At 44.0% G+C, this 22,890-nt stretch overlaps 1 protein-coding gene across 1 annotated transcript in view; it reads left to right on the top strand.

The window, feature by feature from the left end:
* The first annotated feature begins 2,641 nt into the window (after nt 1–2,641).
* COMTD1 (catechol-O-methyltransferase domain containing 1) overlaps nt 2,642–22,890 on the top strand; it is a 57,437-nt gene continuing 37,188 nt past the window's right edge. Inside the window, exons 1-3 of the mRNA XM_085608558.1 lie at nt 2,642–2,855; nt 18,067–18,200; nt 22,025–22,130. Of these exons, the coding sequence (XP_085464684.1) occupies nt 2,774–2,855; nt 18,067–18,200; nt 22,025–22,130 (322 nt within the window). The 5' untranslated portion in view covers nt 2,642–2,773. The remainder of the gene's footprint in view (nt 2,856–18,066; nt 18,201–22,024; nt 22,131–22,890) is intronic.

Genomic DNA, 22,890 nt, shown 5'->3' with positions numbered 1-22,890 from the left:
AGTGCCCGCTACGGCCTGTCCGGCCCCGCTGATAATGCAGGCAACCAACAGTAATGGGGGATCCCGTTATCATGCCATAAATGAACTTTGGACAAGCACATTATGTCATAGCGTACCATTGAAGTTACTCTGCAAATGATTATTTAGGAGAATTCATATTTCATTCCTAATTGGAGTGTGACATATTTTCTTGTGAATTAAATGGTGTCATGTAATCACTGTCTGGCCGTGGTGAAGCAACATTCTATAGTTGCTTTGTTCTGAGAAAGAAAGATTTTATTTAAGGACAAAACTATTTTGGATAAAAAAATGAAATGAATTGAAGATTTGAGGAAGTCTCCAGCATGAGATCTACTTAAAAAGGAAGAGACCTCAAACTCTGACTGCATGCCACACACCTTTCTTCCCCTGAATACCAAACATGGCATCTCCGCTGTGACACTGTGAGTAGTGTTGCGATACGTCCACATTTCCCTCAAAAAAACTTTCACATCATGTCCTAATGCAGCTGCCACCCTGATACACTCATTTTAGAGCATATTCGTTCTCTCAGTCTGCCCATTCCCTTATGGATGGTAAACACTGCACCTCTTATGCTTTCTTTAGTTGTGGATGATTCAGGAAAGCTGCGGAGATGTGTGTACAGAGGCATGTCGCTGCCTTGATGTAGCCAGCCAGGGACTGAACTGTGAAAAGGGGCTGCTGACTCATTTTATTCACCAGCAGTGGCGATGGCGGCACATTACTTCCCGACAAGGGCGTTATTGGGGCAAGGGTCAGTTCTGTCCCATACAAGGAACTTTTGAAACTTCAGCAAGCTGAATTTTGAAACCCAGCTCTTATGTGTTCCCCATCGCCCTGATTACATTACATCAGCCATGAAGACTCTTCATTTGTTGCACAATACCTAGTTTCAAAAGTTTTCTACATTGCTTCACTGCAAATCAGTGCTTAATTTGGACTGGTGGTTTCTGGTGTTCTGTTACAGCACTTTATTGCCAACACTGGCACTTGTGACAGTCTGCCACAAAGGAGCGCTGTCTGGCTCATTTGGAGATGACCACTACAACAGTTAATTATTAATTTAATATACACAAAAAAATACTAATTCCTGCTGCCTAAGTCATTCTTAAAGTTTTGGAGGCCTGAAATACTCAGAATTGGCACACATGTAGGTGGAACATGAAGGTTAGTAGTTGTGTTGTTACTATCATTGGCAGCATGGCACTTGCAACGTGTTGTGCAAGCTGCAGTGGCCTCTTTACGATAGCCCGTACACTTATTTTTTTTTATCAAAGTAAGCCCTGTTCCGGATATTTAGCTCAAGTTCTTTCACCCACCGTCCTACACCGACTCCCTGCGCATTGGTTCACCTCGTCTCACCGCCTCTCCACCCACATCTCGGGGTACATAGGTTATTGAGGGTTTGGAGAGCTACTTGTCCAGGGCCCATGATGCCACTGGGGCCCTTGATGCCACTGGGTCCCAGGTTCCACTTCAGCCGTTGCAACATTGATAGCCACCAGGCGCGCAACACCCATTGGACTCAAAGGGCTTCAGCCCCCCCCCCCCCGTCGTGTGTGGCAGCCCGGGATGAGACACCTTCCCGGGCAAAATCGCAGCCGCACCCGAGCACTTCACAGGTCTTTAAAATGAGGCCTTGCTGTTGTTTCACCCCTTCTAAGAGCCCCTGCAGTTCCACTCTGCTAATTGCTTAAAGTTCAGCCCCCCCCCCCCCCTCCCCCCCCCCCGAAATTTGGCTCTAGTTGCGCCTCTGTTAGCTACGCAGGGCCGGACTGGCCGTATCGGGCACCGGGCAATCCCCTCGGTGCGCCGCACAGGTGGGGGCCGGTTTTTGGCCCCTGGGGGCCGTTTTTGTTACAGGGCCGTTTTTGCAGCATGGCTGCAAAATCGGCCCTGTAAAAAAATCGGCCGAGAACCGGCCCTTGCAAAGAGCTCGGCGGCACCCGCCGAGCACTTTGCCAGGGGCGGTTTTTGTTCCCAGTCCGGCCCTGTAGCCACGCCCATTATCCGGCCCACTTTGCTAATCGCCCCAATATAAATTGTGTTTAAATTGCATTTATATAGAGCTTAATACCCCTGCGGAGGCATTGAAGCTATTTTAAGAACCATTGCTCAGTTTTACAAACTGTTTATATAAATGCATTTGTTTCTGTATTTTATGTAGTGATTACTCGTCCGCACAGTCACAAAGCAGAGATAACAAATAGGTTGACAAAACATACGTATCATGTGATGGAAGACGTTTGGTCGGTAGCAAAAAAATAATTTCGGGAGGAACAGAAAACGGTGTAAACATAGAAGTGCAAGACACATATAAATAATGCGCTTGGCAAAATACAGCATATAGCACTTCAAAGAATCAGTCAACAAAATAGGATAATCTAACAATGACAATAAATAAGGTGGTTTAACATCCTTTCAGGGCGGCATAATGACAGAACTTCCTTTTAAAACAAAACCCATTTTTGGGCGCTCGTTGCAGATTGCCACCGGTAGGTGGCCCCAAAAGACCGCAGTAGCTTGAGTGTTCTGTGTTGAACTAGACCGGTGAAGCCCGGGGGCATCACCACGTGCGCCTGTGCACATACAGGAAGCAGGGCTCGACTGCCTGAACTCGCGTTGCTTTTTCGCTTTCACTTCTGAGCAAAGTCCACTTGTTGAGGAAGCGTCGCTGTCACTGTGGTGCCACGGCAGGGGAGCCCCTTTCTCTCCGTCTGGTACCGCCACCTGGCCCTGTGAGAGAGACACAATGCCTTTCGAAGGGGTTTCTAAGGAGGCTGTTGTGGGGACGGCGATGTTGGGTGTTGCATTCGCAGCGGGCGTCCTTGTCGGTAAGTTTATGAATACGGTGCCTTGTGCCCATTGCTATTAAAACTGAAGGCTGGACCCCGGAACTTGGGTATTAATCATACAGTACGAGCAAAGACAAGCATTGGTATAGCCAATAGGTCTCGCCTTTGGGACCTTATAATGGTGCAACAACATCAACTGTCGCATGGCTAAACACTTATACGGTCCCAAAGGCGAGACCTATTGGCTATGCCAATGCTTGTTTTAAGGAATCCCCAGAACCGGAAATGGCGTCTTGAGGACATGAAGCAATTTGACAACTCCATAAAATACATTCAAGAGCTGAAGCATTTTTTTTTACTGTATACAAATACTTTTAGAGTGCAATCCCTGCTAGCTTTCGAAATTAAAAGAAAGTGTCAAAATGTGAAGTATTAAAGCATTAGAAGAGGATGTGGAGGTTAGAACAGAGGTGAACAGACAATTTTAAACGACGCACGTAAGCCAGATGATAGTGAATGTAGGACAAATAAAATCAATTTTCTAACCCAAAGAAGAAGCAGAAGACTTTGAAAACAAACAACGTTGGTAGAAAGTCAATAAACGACAAAAAATGGAGACCTGCCAATAAATTACGAACTAACCAAAGGACTAACAAATGCAACAACAGAAGGAAGAGGAGGAATAAGAAGATGACGAGTGCTTTAAAATAGTCTATGGTAAAAAAGCAGGCAGACATCCGGCTTTTGCTCGCCTTATCATAGGATATATGTGACATGTGCAAGAAGGAAGTGGGACAAAAAACAGCTAACAAACTAAGGGCCATATTATCAAGGAACGGAAATAACATTATCGCCGCTTTAGCGGCAGGAAGCTGCCGCTAAAGAGGCGAGAATGGGCTTGATAATATGCCCTTGTGAAGTCCCATAGAAGCCCAGGTTCTGGTGTGAACCTGGGCTTCTATGGGAATTCACAAGGGCATATTATCAAGCCCATTCTCGCTTCTTTAACGGCAGTTTCCTTCCGCTAAAGCGGCGATAATGTTATCGCCGTTCCTTGATAATATGGCCCAGAAGTCGTAGACTAAGGAGCAACGTTTATGGCGATGAGGCGGCCAGCCACTGCTATTTGTGGGAGAGGAACGGCAAGGGGAGGGAAGTTTATAGCAAGGACGAAGCCGGAGGAGGTGGAAGGAACGGGTTTGAGGGGTCGGAAATAATAGAGACGCCCTGAAAGCACATCGACTTTGGCAGGAGATGGCAAACATGTTAACAAGCGGCTAGGTATGCAACCCCCCCCTCCCCCCCTCCCCTTAAGGAAAATGAACGAGTCCAGGGCTAGACCTAACACTGAGAAGGATTTCTTGTGGAATCCAGGAGAGCGAGAAAGCTGCGAGGCAGCTGTAAACATGTATTTATTTGCGATAATATATTGTGCTACTGTCCTGCCAGCAGTGTCGTTTGAAGAATTTTTGGGGCCCTGGGCAAGACATATTGTGGGGCCTCCTGTTCATAACAACTTTGAATTTAATCACCCACTTTTGTGCTAACTATAGTACAAGACAGTTTAAGAGCGTGTTTATTCTATCTTGTGTACCTTTTGTAACTTACCTGGTTCTTTTGTAAAGCGCTCTGACACCTTTGGGTAAAGTTTGCGCTATATAAAACTGCATGAAATAAATACGTCTTTTCCAGGACCCCATAAATCCTTAAGATGACGTGGGCAGAGAGACAGAGGTAGAGGTAGGCAGGGAGAAAAAGAAAGGGTCAGTATGGAAATGGACAGAGGTGAGCTAGAAGATTAAAGTTTACTTTTCCAGGGGACCCTTGGAATATGTGGATTCTGAGCAAAATCCCCATGTCTTAAAAAATGTCTACCTTCCAGCTGTCTCATCAGAGAGGGTCTGAAACAAGCGCAAGAGTTCATTGGACAGAAGGGTGATAGCCTCATTAGCATAATATATTCATCACAGTATGCAGGCTGGGTAAAAGCGACTATTTCTAAGTGTTTAGTTAAAATGTTATACTCTTAACGTATTGTATATGGCTTACTGGCACAGCCACTGCAACTTCATGGAGTTGTAAACACTAGGGCCCTTGTTACGGGTGGGCGATAAAGTTACAATATGTGAAGTAACTACTATTTTATTGGATGCTAGGCGTTATAACTCAACAGTATTCGTTTTCTAAGCAGTGTAAGGGTAGAAGGTTGCAGCAGATGATTAAAAAGCAGATAATTAAACCCTTCGTGCAGTCTCAGTTATTTTGCTTTCTATTGTGACTGTGTTTTTCTGACTTGGATGTTATGACCCAGTAATGTTCTTTAGTTGAGCTGTGGGTGCATTTTGTGTTATTCAGAGGTAAGTGTTGCAGTGATTAACATCGCAGGGAGAGTTCCACACATACTTTTTTTGGGGAAAGATAACCTCTTATAAATGCAGAATCAAGCTATCTGTATCTTTTACAAAATTGAAATAAAAACTGTTACGGTAGTAAAATGCATTAAAATCTCTGCAGCACGAATAGAACCCGCTGAGCTGCCTTGACCGTTCGTACCTGACGTTTATCGTGCATTTCCTTGGATGGGAGGTTCACTCTTCCACCATCTCCAGACTTTAAATTGGCTGGAAACTGGGAATAGGAACACGGATCTACTAGAGGTTGTAGGAAATTGGAAAAATAAATGGTGAGTGCTAGATGTGAGGCGAGGGGAAAGGCAACATAGAGCGGGTTACCAATTAGGAAACTGGGAGGGAGTGTCTGTGGACGTGGTACAGCGAGTCGGAAGAGAAGGAAGCGGGAGTCAGAGCAGTGGAGCGTTATTGATATACCAATACTGCAGGGGAGAATGGAGTGCTTCTGCAGAGAGGGGCGGAGGGAGGAGACCTGCAAGAGAGGGGCGGAGGGAGGAGACGAGAACATGAGCCGATGCAATAAAAAACAAGCCCAGGAGTGATGCGTGCGTGCGAGGTGAGCCCACGAGTGGTGCGCGCGCGCGCCCTTGGGAAAGCAGTCTGCTCATTTCCAAGCACTGCATTCGTGCTTGTGGCGCGCCCCTGCGTGCTCCCATAAGGTGGATGCCGCCACAAGCACAAGTATGTGCTTGGAAAAAGAGCAGAACGACGGCTAAGGGTCCTCCTATGCAGCGCATGCACGCTGCATAGGCGAGACCTGAAACGGAGCTGGACACTGAGATGGCACCAAGAGGATGGCTTAGTGTGTTAAGAGTTCGCCGTTGAGGTAGGTTACATGTCCGAACCCAGCAAGCCTCTTATCCTTTTGAGGTTACTAGACTGAGCACATTAAAGTTGGGTAATAATATCTTTTTAATTTTTTTTTATTTGTAGCGCCTAGAGACGGTAGAAGTACAGCATGAAGAGCTATTTATCAACAAGCAGTGGCAAAACCAATAGGTTACGACTATGCAAGAGCTATTGGCTTTGCCAGTATGTTTTAGCCATGGTGTACACCACACGGCTAGTGTTCAGCATGGCTAAAAGTTAGTGGGGTAAAGAAGAGTGGCATGGAGTGGAGTGTTGTAAAGTGGAGTAGAACTGATTGTCATAAAGTGGTGTAGACTTTAGTTGAGTGGCAGAGTGCAGGGAAGTGGCGTGTCATGGAGAGGCGTGGAGAGTTGTAGAGAGAGGAGTGTAGAGGGGAGCATCATAGAGTGCAGTATCGCAGAGTGTAGTGTTGAAGAGTGTATTAGAGTGACCTAAAGTGAAGTGGCGTAAAGTACAGTGGTGCAGAGTAGATTGGCACAGAGTACAGGAGCGTAGAATGCATTGGTTTTGAGTAAAGTGGTGTAGACTGCTTTGGCATAAAGTGCAGTGATTGTAGAGTAGGGTGGCATAGAGTAAAGTGGTGCAGAGTAGATTGCAGTGGCGTGGAGTAGATTCTTTCAGAGTAGAGTGAAGTGGCATAGAGTGCAGTGGTGCAGAGTAGAACAGAGTGGCATAGATTGCAGTGACATAGGGAGCAATGGTGTAGAGTGGTGCTGAGTTCAGAGGCGGGCTGCGGTCCAGCAGAGAAGAGGGTCGCAGAGTGCAGGGCATAGAGTAAATTAGAGTGGTGCAGAGTAGAGTGTTGCAGAGCAGAGTGGTGCAGAGTGCAGTGACTTAGAGCACAGTGGGGCAGATTAGAATAGAGTGGCCTAGAGTGTGGGGATATAGAGCACAATGTTGTTATATGGTGTAGTGTGCAGTGGCATAGTGTTTGCAGTGGCTTAGAGTAGAGTGGCATTGAGTTCAGTCGCGAAGAGTGCAGTCTTGCAGAGTAGAGTGTCGTAGAGTGCATTGGCATAGAGTGCAGCAGCATAGAGTGCAGTGGTTCAGAGCAGAGTGGCGCAGACTAGATTGGCGCAGAGTAGAATGGTGCAGAGAGCCGTGTAGTAGAGTACAGTGGTGCAGAGTAGAACAGAGTGGCTTAGCCTTCAGTGGCAAAGCATGCCGTGGCATGGAGTGCAGTGGAATTGAGTGCAGGGGTGGCTAGCAACTTTAAAAATTGGTGGGGCGAGGCACGCTGTAAAACGCATCAATATGTTGCCTCTCTCCTTTCCCGTCAACGACGAGCAGGAAAGAGAAGTGGTTTACTCCCTGCATGCAAATCTAACCGGATTGGTTGGAGAAGGCTAACCCTGCGCTCATTTTCAGGCTGGAGACCTGTGTCTTCAGTCCTTCTGCTGTTTTACAGCACTGGGTTTGCAGGCTCTGAAGTGCGCATGACAGACAGATTGGCTGCCGTTAGACAGCCGGCCAATCTGTCATGCGCACTGAGTACTTGAAGCAATCATCCTGCAATATGCAGGAATCTGTCAGCCCCGCCTCCACCATCACGCTTGTGCCATGCCGGCCGGCGACATGCAGAAGAATAAAATGGTAATAACCATGTTATTATTCTGTGTGTACCTGCTGTGCTCGCAGGAGGCGGGGTGAAGCTCCTCCGTCTTAACGGAGGAGCCGCCACTGGTCGAGTGTTGCTGACTAGAGTATAGTAGCATTAAGTGCAGTGGTGTAGAGTAGTTGGGGTATTGTACATTCCTTTTCAGTAAAGTGGTGTTTAGTGCATTGGCGTAGAGTGCAGTGGTTTAGATTTGTGTATGGTTTTATCGTTTATGAGATCTTCTTTGTGTTTAAACACTATGGTCTAAATAAACAGAGTTCTCTCTCTCTCTGATTCTTGGTTCAAGAAGGGCCTCTATGATTGTTTTTTGCCCTCTTGCGTGCCCACTTGATGACAAGCCGGGTGTTATTGCGTGGTTACAAATTCTTCCTATGTGTCCTTGTTTCTTTCTCGTAATTTTGGACTGAACTGCAGTTACGACGTAAGCGTAAAAATTGGCCAAACGGGAGATTGTCCCAAGGATGATGACTGTTATAGTATAGAAAGTTGTTGCAGTCTGTTGACTTCTTAAAAGTGGTGGTGTGCCCATCATTTATTGTAATCAGGCACCCTAAAAAGTGACCTCTTTATCAGAAACTATTTTTGTGAATTTTAAGAAGGGATTTAGGGAATTTATCCACTCAGAGAAAGCTTCACAGGTATTTTGGTCACTACTCCTGAAGATTAAGATGTCGTCTACATAGCGTCGTCATATTTTAACCCTTTCCGTGCTTGTGACGGAGCGGTTCCGTCATGCGCGACGGTCGCGCTGTGCGCATGACGGAACCGCTCCGTCACGGCCCCGCCCGCGCACGGAACCTTCAGCGTGGCGCGGAAATCCGCGCCCCGCTGAAGGGGTTAATGTTGGCCAGGAAAGGGTTGTTGTTGTTGATGTGGAGGCATTCAAATTCCACCTTGTACAGACACGCCAAACTTGGGGCAAAGGTGCTGCCCATGGACATTCCCTGGACCTGTTGGAATAATAGGTCTTGGAGCTTTCTCTCATGGCAATTGTCGCGCACTCTATTATGAAATTCACTGGGGTCGGCGAGGTCCATGTTTCAGCCAGTAAACACTCCTCAATTACATTGAGTGTGGCCTCCTGTGGGATGTTCGTGTATAAAGCCTCCACATCTAAAGTCATTAAAATGGTAAAATCATCAAGGGAATCCCTCTCAGCGATCAGATTCAGGACATCTCTAGTATCTTGTAAGAAGGAATCTTTTTCACTAAGGGCTGTAAAAAGTGATCGCAGAATTTGCTAAATAGTTGCAAGAGAGATACTATTCCTGACACAATGGGCCTTCCTGGAGGGGGAAAACACCCTTGTGTATTTTCGGTAGGGTGCAGAAGTATGGTATTCTGGGGGTGGTGTTCACCAGAAATTCTGCTTCATTGTGAGAAATCCATCCTTGTGATTCAGCCGAATTCACAAGAGTTTGTATTCTAGTCATAAGGGTTGCTGTAGGATCTTTGGTTAGACGGTGATAGTATCTTCCATCAGACAGTTGACAAAGACATTCATGGTTGTAGTCAGTGGTTTGAAGGATCACAATGGCTCCTCTTTTGTCAGATGGCTTAATCATGATCGAGTCGTCATTGGACAGATTCGTAACTAGGTTTTTCTCCTGAGACGTCATATTTGGAAAGGCCTGTTGTTATCCAGTTGGTGTATGTCTTTGATGATGGCCTGTTCGAAGGTGAGGATTTTACATAGTGTCATCCCCTCATGGGGGGGTAAATCTGGAAGGGGGTCATAAGCTAGAGTCTTCTGTCGCAGGCCATGTCTTATCCTTGAAGTATGCTCGGAGTTTAATTTTCCTCAAGAAGTTGTGTAGTTCCTTTGTTAAGCAAAAGGTGTCCTCATGCAGAGTTGGTACAAAGCCTAATCCCTTCTCCAATACCTTGTGTTCAAAGGGTGTGAGAATTATGGATGACAAATTTACCACTAGTTTTGTTGGTTTGTCTTGCTCCTGAGTTGCATCTGTAGTAGCATCTGGAGTTCCCGGTGGTTCTTGCCACTGTACTGGTTTCTGCCCTCCACTTCTTGCAAATGTAATAATCATTTCAATTGAAAATGTGTTTTAGGTAATGGCAGTGCACTGCCATACCATGCATTTCCCACTCTAAGACATTGCACTCCCCTCTACACGAGACCTTTCTACAACACTGCACTCCGCGACACACTATGGCATTATACTCTTCCCAATGCTCCTCTACTCTACGCCTTTCCACTCTACACCACTCCATGCCAAGGCACACCACTCTAATTCATGCCACTCTACTGTACTCCACTCTATGCCACTCTACTGTACACCACGCCACACTACTCTATGCCCCCCCACACTACACCGCGCCACTCTACTCTACTTTACAACACTTCACTCCAGTCTGTGCTATGCCACTCCACTCTGTCACTCCTCCTCTATGATACTCTAATCCACTCTATGCCACTGTACCCTACTATATGCCACACTGCACCACTCCAGAGTATGACATTTCACTCCACTCTATTCCAATGTAAGCCATTCCATTTTAAGGGTCTTATTTGTGATATCCCTGTGTCACTTTTGCACTTTGCAAAGTGGTACATGTGTGGCACAGGGCTCCCATAAAGATTTATGAAGCCACACAAAGCCATCCTTTGTTGCTTTGAGAGTCCTCATAAATCATGAGTAAGGTGACACAGCACAAATTGCTGCGTCACCTTACTCTGCACCCAGAATGCGTTCCAAGGGTGTTGTGGTGGTTTTTCCCACGCAACACCCATGGAATTTGACACATTCCAGATTTACAAAAATATGTAAACGTGGGGAAGCACCAAATCCGTATGCCTCCTGAGGTGAAGTGTAAAGAGGAGAAATAACTTCTTTCTCCTTGTTTTTTCCCTCTTTCCTGCAGCACAAATAGAAAGAGGAAAAGTCCTCTTGGGATTGTTTTTTTACGGTAAGATGTCCCTAGCTACACAAAAACAAGCACAGGCAGAAAGGACAGGTATGCACGGTATTGCTTAAATACTGTGTGTTCCTTCCCTTTCACTTTGGCCTAGAGCAGTGCAGTAATGTGTCTTGCTCTGCTGCTCTACGCAAAAAATGCCATACATGAGGCCCTAAGCTCCTCCAATCTACGCCCCTTTGGTCATCGCCACAACCCTTTATGAGATGACACTCTTTGACATGACACTCCAATCCGCTCCACTCCACTCTATACTACTGCACTCTACGCCACTCCATGCCATGCCACTCCACACCACTCTATGCCACTCCACTCTGCGACACACTACTCTACTCTACAGCACTCTACTCCCTTCTACTCCATAGCACTCTACTCTATGCCATTCTACTCTACTCCAATCTACGCCACTCCATGCCACTTCTTTCTACTCCACTCTACACCACTCTATGCCACTTCACTCTAGGCCACTCTAGATCACTTTACTCTTGGTACCCTTTCTCCTATGAAACTCCACTCTATGAGACTCCTCTGCACTCTATGAGACTCCTCTGCACTCTATGATACTCCACTCCTCTCCACAACACTCCACTCTATGACACTCTACGCCACTCATCTCTATGACACTCTACAACACTTCACTCTACACCACTCCACACTATTCCACAATACTTCATGAAACTCCACTCTACAACACTCAACTCTATGACATGCCAGTCCACAAAACTCTATGCCACTGTTTTCCACTCTACAACACTCTATGCCTATGTAGCCCACTCCACTCTATGTTACTTTACTCTTATCTAGATGGGTTAATTTTACTCAAAGCTTATATGCAACAAACAAGGGAGATGTAAATAGATCCACAGTAAAAGGGGATTCCCTTTTGTATGGGCGTCCTTCTGAAAAAGAGATAGAGCTTTCAATCTGTAGAATGCACACTTCGGCCACAATGGGTCCTGATGATATTCCAATTTCTGTAATAAAACAAAATGTACTCCTCTGGAGTAAAATAATTCACCCGGTTTTTAAAGACTGCTATGAAATCAAAAAATCCCCCCCTCATGGATGAGGAGTGTTATAGATACACTTTTCAAGAAAGGGGATCGTAACCTGCCAAAAAATAATCGCCCTATCAACATTCTTGATGTGGCAGGCAAAGTCTTTGCTAAATGTTTATTAACTCAGTTTCATGAATGGGTGGAAAAATATAAAATCTTCCCCATGGCGCAAACAGGGTTTAGGAGTAAGCATGGAACAATTGACAATATAACTGCCCTTGATAGACTTCTCTACAGCTTTTGACAAAGTAGATCATCCTTTGCTGTGGAGTAATCTTTTAAGTTTGCGTGTGCCGGGTACCCTTTTTCAGATTTAGTTTTCTCCCTCCATTCTGATACCTGGTTTAGAGTTCTCCTGGGTTGGTATAGGGGTCCCTACTTTAACTGGGTTAAAACAAGGGTGCCTGCTCGCCCCTCTTCTCTTTTCCCTATACATCTTCGACCTCCTGATCACTTGGCCCGGAGTGAGGGTATCGCTCTATTATTTGGGGAAAAGTCTAATGTGTGCTTATTATACATGGACGACATAATAGTTTTCGATCTTACCCCAAAAGAGCTAAATAGTCGTCTGCAGGCAGTGCAACAATTCACTGGTGCCCACTATTTACAGATGAATACATCTGAAAGCAAAGTTGTGTATTTTCATGGGAGGAAAAAGCCGAAATGTGAAAACTTAACAATGTCCCTGGGTGATCAAAAGTTAGAAATTGTAAAATTGTACACTTTCCTGGAAAATATAGTGTGTGGGAACTTCAGTGAAAAAGCCTACATGGAAAAAAACAGGACCAGAGCCAATTCTTATGCTAAATCTTTGGGTGCCTTTTATAGGGCTACTGAGAGAAGGCACTTTGCACTTTTGTTAGAGGTTTACCGAGCCCAGATCCCGGCCTCTTTGTGTGGTAGCGAGCAGAACTGATTTATGTTTTTTTTTTTAAATATGATGGAAGGGTGATTCCTTAGAAACCTAGCTTCAGTCAATTCAGCTCTCCCTGTGACAGCTTTAAGGCTAGAATTTGGTTTGAAGAATGGCTTCATCTATTGTCTTGCAGGGGTGGTATGCTGGGCTGCGTGCCTAGCTAAGAGTGATCATTGCTCATTAAGGTCCTGTATAAAGACAGAAATTTTAGATGACCTAATAGAGAAATCACTAATTTATAGAATTTATAGAAACTTTGTGGTTGCAGCAGATCTGCTGCAACTAGACCCAACTTTGATGTTCACACTGACAATGCAATAATTAAAACCTAGCCTAAAACAAGCCACATGGTCCTTGAGAATTCAGTTGCCTAGCCCCAACACAAGCGCCCTTGCACCGTAATGCAAGGGTGTCTGCATTGAGGGAATGATTGTTTATGTGCAGGAAGGTGTCCTGTCCTGCACATAAACATTCAATAATGGTGATTTGTAACTCCTATGTGTGCTGCATTGTGAAGAAATCCTAGAAGTTGCAAATCATCACACATAGAAACAGCAAAAAGGAGGAGAAATTAAGCATTTCTCCTCATTTTGCCATGTTAAGAACAGGTTTTCTCTAGTCTTAATTTTGGCGCTGCCTCCTATTTACGCCACCCTTGTAAATAGGGGGTAGCATCAAAATCAATGGGTGTTCAGGCGGAACGCCCACCTCAACACCCATTGCCCTCCCCTTTCACGCGAAGTGTAGTATGAAAGGAGGCATTATTTACAAGGCAGTGTTAAGCCACGTTAAGTGCCACTTTCTAAATAAGGCTAAGCCCCTATCGTCACAGGAATGTCATAAAAAGTGACGTTTCTGTGGCGATAGGCACGTGGCGATAGGCACTTGTAAATATGCCCCATGGTCTGCAAGAAATGAGCATGCATGCAGACTAAGGGATGAATCTTGTCCTGGATTATTGTTCATGCATTCTACAGCAGAAATCTGTTCATCAGTATCCTTTTGACTTCTTTCTTGAATTAAGCAATTGAGGGGTTCATTCTGATATCAGGGGGCGGTGTGTTCCAGATTCTCGGGGCAATACCTGAAAAGGCTTGGTTATATGTTTTCTTTTTATAAAAGTTTGGTGGTTTCAGCAGTACGAAACTAGTGCCTCCAGATGCTCTAATACCACCAGATAGCTCTAGCTTTTGTGCACGGTATCTCGGAGTGTTGAAGTGGAGGGCTTCATGGTTCATGCAGGCAATTTTCAAATGAATCCTTGCCTCATATGGAAGTCAGTTTAGGGACTTCAGGTGAGGAGTGATGTGATTGTTTTGTTTCTGTAATGAGCCTAACAGCAGAGTTAAGGGAGGTCCTTAGTGGCGCCATCTTAGCTTTGGGTTGGGTTGCATTCCCATAGTCCAACCTCGGAATCATTAGGGCTTGAACAGCTGACTTGAAGTCATCCAGGGGTAGGAAGGGTGTTATTTTTCTTAAGATGTTCATGTGGAAAACACCTCTTTGGTGGCAGAGCTGATATGCTGCTGCGTGTTCAGGTTCCTATCCAGCACTATTCCCAGAGATCTCATAGACTATATAATGTGTGGTACACCATTCAGCACTGTTAGTTGTTTCATCCATTCTGTGACGTCCGGAGAATGTTTGGGTGGGGCACTCAGGAGGAATTCCGTTTTGAGAGTGTTTACTTTTAGGTGGTTACCAGTCAACGAGTTTTGTGTCTTTTGTAGGGTTAAGTTCAGAGACCTAATATCTTTGGTGTAAGAGATTTCTAAGTACAGTTGTATGTCATCTGGATAAATGTGATGGTGAATGTTTGATAAAGTCAACAATTTGGTTAGAGGATTCATGAATACGTTAAAGAGAGTGGGTGAGAGCGAAGACCCCTGAGTGACCCCTAATGTGACCTGTGTGGAGTTGGATAGGGATATATTGATATTGATTCTTTGAGTTCTGTTGTGGAGAAAAGAGGCAAGTTAGTTAAGAACAGACCCCATAGTTCAACTCATGTTTGAGTAGGTCTAGGAGGCTGTCATGTTTGACAGTATTGACAGCTGACTAGAGGTTCAAGGTGGACAAGAAGTCAGGATTCGTTCTGATTCAACATTTTTAACGCATCATCAAATATGTGTGTGAGTGCCAATTCAGTGCTGTGGCTATGTTGGAAGCCGGATTGAAATTGATGTAAGAGACTGAATTGGTCAATGTGGTTGCACAGATTTACATATTTCTCAAGGAGCTTTGCTAGTGTCCAAATTGTAAAGATTGGTCGGAAGTTGTGTAGGTCTGTGTGGCCCACCGCTATTTTTTTTAAATGGGTTAACCTGCCTAGCTTTAAGGCAATCAGAGATCGATCCTTGAAGTAGTGAGGCATTAACTATTTTAGTCCAGAGAAGGAGTAAGAACGTTTTGATGTCATTAAAGACACTTGTTGGTAGAGGGTCGCTGAACTGGTTTGAGGGTTTTAGTGCTGTTAGGATTTTGAGGATGGCGCTTCCATCAAAAGTTTTGAATATGCTCCAGGTAGGATTGTTTTTGCGGGTGTGAGCTGATAGACCTGGTGTCATAGCAATCTGGAGTGTGGGGGTGCTACAATGAGGTGTGAGAGGAAGGTGCTTCGTAGCTTACAATTGGATTTTTTAATCTTTCTTGACTTTTCCATGAAGAAGGAGGCAAAATCCTCACAATTTAGCTGTGGGTTAGAACCTGTGGGAGAAGTGTTGGGTTGCTTATTGGATTGTAGCTTGACCAGTTTGACCAGTTTTTGGGGACAATTTCTAGCTTTATCTAATTGGCATCTAAAGAAATGCGCTTCAGAGCTTCTGATACGTTTGTTGTAGATTTTCCTCAGTGATCCCAGGTGTTTAAGGTTTTCAAGGGACGGTAATTATCTCCAAGTTTGTTCAGCTAGTCTAAACGTATGTGTTTCTGTATTAAGGCTACCATTGAACCAAGGTTTGGAGTCTTTGGTGGGCATTCACTTTAGCTGCAGGGGTGCATTTAAGTCTAAAATGTTCATCATGGAGTTGTTGTGGTTTGTGAGGTCATGGACATCTGCCATATCCCATGGAGGTGTCAAGATGTTATTGCTGAGGGATGTCAGATCATTCCACTTAATACTCTGTGTGCTCTTTTTCCATTGTTTGGGTTTGTTTAGTTGCCCGTTTCTTGTCTTCACTGATTCTGTGATGAGGAAAGTGATGTGGTGCTGATCTGTCCAGTCACAAGGGATGATAGATTCCAGTTGGATAATATTACACGTGGTAAACATAAGGTCCAAGGTCACATCCAAATTACGTGTAGGACTGATGCAGAATTGAGTCAGGTTGAGGTCAGCTAGGAAGGATTTAAGGCTGTTGACTGCTGGGTCATGAGGGTCATTCGGGTGGTGGTTGAAATGTCCGAGGAAGATGTGGGTGCTGTGTTGTCCTGCTTTGGTTGAGATGAGTTCCATAATTTGTTCTATAAATGTGATGTTATCACCTGGTTGGTGATAGATGGTGTGCAGTTTTCACAATGGACTATTGTTGCTCAAAATGTCAATGCATAGGTATTCATATGAGGATATGTCCATTTTGTGTGACTGTTTCACTTCGAGGTTGTTTCGGTGTATGCAACCGAAACCTCCGCCAGGTCTGCTTAGTCTATCTAATCTAATGATGTTGTGACAGCTGGCACTAGTAGGTCAAGAGTAGATGTGGAGGCTTCATTTACTTTTCAGTCAGGGTTAGTATGTCTAGGTTGTGTGTACGGATGAGGTCCGCGATGTCTGCCACATGTTTCACTGCCAATTTGCAATTGAGTAGCATGCATTTCAGGTGTGGTTTGGTGTCAGCAGCCTCAGTGATATGAAGTGGGTACTCACATAGCAACAGAATCTTTTGGGCCCTCATCAGGGCTTTAAGTGGTCCGGGACCTGCAGGTGCTCAGCTCCGACAGTTCTAAAAAGCAGGTGTTGAGACGTGTCCCTATTGGGCTCTCCATATTTGCCCTCACCGCCAGAGTGAGAAAAAAATCTTAACTAAGCAGCAGAACCACCCTTCATTGCCTTTGATGTAACTTCAAAGCGGCTCGTTATAGTACTTTCACAGTCTCATCATTTCAGAATGGAAGCATTTGCAATATTATATACAACAAAGCCTTAGTTGTTAATTATTTGTCTTATGCAACTAACATCTAATTGACAAAGCCAATAGTCCTGGCTTGTTGTAGGTGTAATGTTACTGTGGATGCAATGACAGAAGCAGCAAAATACCAGTCCGGCGGCACCCCATGCTAAGCACCAGTGCTTTAAATGGGACAGTCTTGTCTGTTACTGAGTACTGGCACTTTTTTATTGTGAGAGGGAGAGTACCTTCACTTCTCAAGAGAAACATTATACTTTTAATTGTAGTGTACCGGCACGTCTCATAAACAAGCAGGTAGTCTGGTACAGAGTACTGCACTTCTGTTTTTCCATTTTAAGTACTGCTAAGCACAGATTTTTATCGTACGTGTTTTTAAGCCACACCCTTAATTAGATCGGCCACACACCTTTGAAAGGCCACCCCAGGTTTTTCATCCCACTTCAAGCCCCGGCCCTCATCATCAAGCACATTAAAACATGGAAATAATCATAGTGTATAATTAAAGGAACGTGCATGTGATCAGTAATTTAAACGAAGATGGGAGTGTTAATCACAAATCTGTCCACTGGAATAAACCCCTCATTCTGAGGTTCATGATATATTATTATGGATGTGGGGACTCGCATATTAGTGGGATTAATTGAATCATAGCCTCAAGCACATAAACACAGAGAATGCTAATTCAGTGTGTATTTAAAGGCCTCCTAACAAATGACGTAATTATCTTCTCTTCGGATTTGAGCACTAAAAGACAATAATTCAACTTGGACTTCAGTAGGATTTGACAGATATGTGAATTACACACACTAAACTTTCTGGTTGAAGTAAAAAGTACTAGCGTCACCATTTGGAAATGCTTTTAATTTCTATTTCAAATGCACATTGTCCTTTGTTGACAGGCAAGCAGACATGTTCTACCTTTAGTCATGTGATGTGCACAGAAACCAGATCAATAGCTGTGACTGGCCGAGACAACATCCCTGCTTGGATTATGCGTGCATGGTGCTTACATTCCTCAAACATAGGGAGTGGCAAAGTGTATATAACACAAAACTGCAAAGTACACCCTTTGTCCCTTTTCTGTATGAATTACAATCGATTGTTACTGAATACCGTGAAAAAGGTGTATGCACATTTTTTTGTTGTACATTATATTTCTTAAGTAGATTTGTGTATTTTGATTTCCGAAGCAATTACTTTAAATTCGCTAGTAACGTTGTTGCTTTATTGCGAAAAATATCAAACATATTCTAAGAGCTTTGCATTTTTGGTGTTTTGTTCTGTCCTGCCTTAAATCTTTATTTTCTATTCCTCAGGGAAAAAATATCAGATTTCAATTTTTCGAAAGAGCAAGTCTCCAAAGACCTTTGACAAAGAGAGCGATCCTGGAAAGGCGTATGCCTTGAAATACTCACTTCGAGAACATCCTGTGCTAAAGAAAATGCGTCAGGTTTGTAGATAGATATAGCAGGTGTTTTAAAAGTGTGTATACAATGCCTACCAGTTCATGGACTTTGTGCAGTGAAACTCTGTTATTGGTTTACATTTAAAGCAAAATAACAACCTCTGAAATAGTGCAAAATATTATTAATGTAGTCCCCATTTTTTTAATTATATTTTCTTTACCAGTATTGTGCCAGTTACTTACTAAACACTGTGGGGAAGAGTTACAAATATTTGGTCCAGCATGTACGTCGGTGTATATATGGAAAAATCGGGTGGATCAGCACAGACACCCATAGCTTGTGATGCAAAGCCTGATCTACTAAAATAGTCAGGAAAGGGGTTTGCCTTAGAAAATAACGCCTTCTTGATGCATGAAAAATATTTCAATTTCTCGAAACTTTCAACACATTGCATGTGTACTGTCACTGTACAGCACACATCAATGTGAAATATTATAGACGTTTTCTCGGCATAGTTTTTATAGATGTAGTAGGTTTTGTACTGGAATGGCATACTTTCAGTACAAAACCTAAACTAGACATCATGCACACATCTTTGCACCATGAAATAAATACATTGAATATACTATATTGTGATATTCTGTCTGAATTTCCCACCGCCAAATGAACAATTGCGTATGAGTGTTGTGTTGCTAGTCCCATTAATGTGATATTTCAGATGTGTAAGATAACTACAGTCTTTTTGTATGTTTATGTAATAATTTGATACAATTGTTGACAATGATGAATTGATGTGCATGGTTTCAGAAATGATTTAATAAACTGTATAGATACAAGTATCACCTTTCTAGGTCCTAGTTCCTTCCTGTTCTATCAAGAAAAGTATGTATTCATGTGAAGTAAAATGACTGTGGAATCAGTTTGATTATGTGAAGGTGGACTATAAACAGTGTTCCATAGTGCTGAAGAGTGATTATGGCACACCTTCATGATCTATGACTCTCTGGTGTTGATATTTGCAGATCCCTGTATTAAAAAGCATTTGCAGTGCAATCGGTCTCGCATCTGCAAGAGTTTAAGCTATTGGCATTGTAAATGTCAATGCCTTTTATTGATCTGTTTTGATAATTAACACATAAATAAAAGCCATTGTCATTTATAATGACAGTAGCTCAAAATCTTTTAAATTTGAGACCTATTTCATTTGAAAGAAGCGGCCGCCATTGTCCCGGGCTGCTTAGAAAGTGAAGAAAGTGTGCATGGTGCTTTGAATGTTGCAGGAAAAGCATGTTGTGCCTGCAGTAGGAGAAACTCATGATAGAAAATAGTGCTTACAGACTAAATAAGACATACAGTGTAACAACAGAAGTAAAAGGGCCAGTCCTTATGAGAGGTTACAGATGAAGACACAGCGGTACTAAGGAGGTACTAACAAGCCTACTAACGAATCAGAAGCCAGCATTTACAAAAGGACAATGACACAAACCAATGAAAAATATGGGTGGAGAGTGGGCGGAGCTTCACGTCCATACTCAAATACAGCATGCCTCACAGAGCAGTGCATGCGCTGCCCAGGCTTGACCTAAAAAGGGTCTGGTTCATCACCTGTGCCATCTTTATTCGGCATGATTCGGGGTCTAGTTTGTCTTTTGTGGGCATGTGGCCCATTTACTCTGGCTGGGCAATCAGCAGCCATTCTTTCTGTGGACAGGATGTAAACACCTGTCTCATAGCATTACCACTGCCTGCATTGCAGAGACATGACTGCAAGAGCCTTTGTCATGTTTACACCTCAACCATTAAGGTGCCACCTAGAGGCGGTGCCCAAGTTGTTCCCTGCACGTGGCTGAGGGGACAATACAGTGAGGCCTAGAAGATGTGTATCTCTCATGGCACTGTTTCTTATTCTATTAAATGACATAATAAATCAATGGTACCCTACTGGTTCTTTGTAGGGATGGGTGGAACTCGTGGAATTTGGTTCCGCGAAATTCTGCAGTTATATATAAACTCAGTGAGTTCTGTCAATGGGTGAAAATAGGCACGTTGCGCTGCTCGCACTGTGATTTCGCACCGGAAGCATGTTCTGCACTGAAAAATCAGTGCGAATGGCACCATGTGGCGTGCCAGAGGGCGCAGCTACTCGAGTTGATTTTGCTACTGCTCAAGTAGATTTTCTACTTGAGCTGCAGCCTTCCAACTATGAACAGTAGTGACCACCTGCGTACTAACAATCTAATCAAATGTCCTCCTAGGGACCGGAAATCATGCTAGGGGATGGCAAAATATCTTTTGTGCTCACCATCTTACCATTTTGGAGCTGCACCTGAGAGAAAATTCCACCACGTGGTGATTGACGGAATTAGGCAGGAACTCCACGTTACAAGAGTAAAGCAGAGTCACAAACATTCTGCCAATTTCTCAGGTATAACAGAATATTTCACCAAATCCTAGTTCTCTGCCAACACCTTAGTCAAGCTACGCAAGTCTAAATTAAAAAGAAAATCAATGTGAAATCCGGTCTTGTGTCTCCTCTGTAGGAGAACTGCTTTTACCTTAATCATGCTAGGATCGAAAATATATATTTTTTTAAATCGCAGCTGGACTTGAGGGGTGAAAGATTTTCTTTTGCCAGGCACGATAAAGACAATTGGCTAAAGTTAACCTGGTGACTTAAAAAGTTTAGAATGAAACTCATGTTTAATCACAGGTCCTTGGTATTTGTTCTATTTCCGCCTTTGGCTCGTGCACTAACATGGTCAAACATTGTCTATTCTCTGATGCATTAAAGAGAGATAATAAAAATGGAGTCTGGGCAGCCGCGGCCCGTGGAGGGAGTTCCATGGGCCGGAAAGGTGGGGCGGGGGAGGGGCAGGGTGGGGGGTACTAAAAACCGGAATATGGACAATTGGAGGTAAGTAAACAATTAAATAAATAAAACGAATTTCGTAGCGTGCCCTGCATCGCAAATTGCGAGTCTGGGGCCGTAATTTACGCACTGCACTTCACAGACAATATTCATCAAGCCTTTTTTGTTAGCTTTCGACAGTTTGGCATTGTGGCATTAAAGATCCTTTTTATTTTCATCTGACATTTTTGAATAAGGCTCATTGAGTTTAAAATCTATGCTGTTATGACTCATTGCACTCTTTCATTCTTTGAGATGTAGTGGAAAACAAAAATCAGGGAAATGGTCAAGACATCCTGTGCATTTGGGCCAGCAGGCTTGAGGTAGAGGGTGCCACGTTAGAAAATATACCCAGAGAGGCAATGTCTGGCCAGGGGCGTAGCTTCAGGGAGGGTGTTTGGGCTGTTACACCCCCGTAAAAAATGTATTCTGTAGTAAATAGTTGGGTGCAAGTGCTTTCAGTCGAGAATGGTGAAGTGTCTATCGGATTTCACCAGGGATGTTTACATGCCCTCACTGACAAAAACACACATACGCACACTCTCTGGTCTCTGTTATGAAGACCTTTAAAAATTATGACTATTTTGAAAACTTTTATGTTTTAGCGCCCCTAACAATTCCAGCCTCTTCTTTCTTTCCACTGCCACTTAAGTCCCCCTGATATCCTGCTTCTAATTTAATGTATTTTAACAAGATATCCCAGCGTGATTGCTGGGAAATCTGAAGCTCACATCCCCCCAATATTAGGGACCAAGCTACACCCCTGTCTCTGGCCTGTGGTAGACTATGCTAGAGCCATCTCGGTCATTCTTTGTTCAGAAATCTCCAGATTTTTTTGTTGCTCAATCTGACTCTGTTGCTGGCCTCACCTTTGGGCAGTGTGGTGGGGGGGGGGCACTTGGAAAAGTGGGCACTGCCAATGTGCTGCTTAACACAGCTTTCTCTCTTTGTATTAACCAGAGTACTGCCAGAGATCCTGCTGCTCTGCATGCCGTGAGCTCCGAGGAAGCCCAATTTTTGACCAACATCGCCAAACTCATCAAGGCCAAGGCAGTCCTGATAGCTGGTGAGGACACATCTGCCATTAAATGTCTGCCTTTGAAACATGTAGAGGTAGGCGAGCAACTGAAAATTTGAGGAGCCTCGAGCCTGAAGCAGTGGTTCTGGGTCGCTCTGGAACCTCGAGCCCATAACGAGCAGAGCATTCATGTGCCTTCTGCTTGTCATCCTCACTACCATCATCCACAGAGACAAAAACAAAGTATTAATATTTAAGGTGACAAAGACAGACAAATAGATACCCATTTATTGGCTGACTTGTATAAACAGACCCTCCAGGAGTTCGCGACTCGCAGAAAACAATTGTGAAATCACCAGTTTTGTAAAAAGCCTGTGCTTATTAAAATAGTGTCCTCAAAATTTGACAAAAAAATACATTCCCCCTCAGTCCCCGCGTGCCCTGTAGGCAGCGGGCCCAAAACTTGATAAAAATTAATGCTCCCCTGGGTCCGCTGCCCATGCGGCCTTAGTTTTCAACAAGTTTTAGGCCCGTCGCACACACAGGGCACTCCGAAGGTCCAGAGGACATTTATTTTTTGTAAATTAGAAGGGCCCACCACCCAAGGGGCAAATGACGGGCATTTATCTTTATCAAGTTTTGAGCTCAGCAGCGGGCCCGAAACTTGATAAAGATAAATGCCCCATGGGCCCACCGCTTGCCTGTGGGCGGCGAGCCCGAATCATTAAAATAATTAATGCCCCCAGGGCCCGCTGCATGCCCTGTGGGTGGTGGGCCTAAAACTTGATGAAAATGAATGATCCCCAGA

Source organism: Triturus cristatus, chromosome 1_2 (genome assembly GCF_964204655.1).
Source record: "Triturus cristatus chromosome 1_2, aTriCri1.1, whole genome shotgun sequence".
NCBI lineage: Eukaryota > Metazoa > Chordata > Amphibia > Caudata > Salamandridae > Triturus > Triturus cristatus.
Note: the sequence above shows the minus strand (reverse complement) of the source record. Positions and strands in the feature narration are given on the sequence as shown.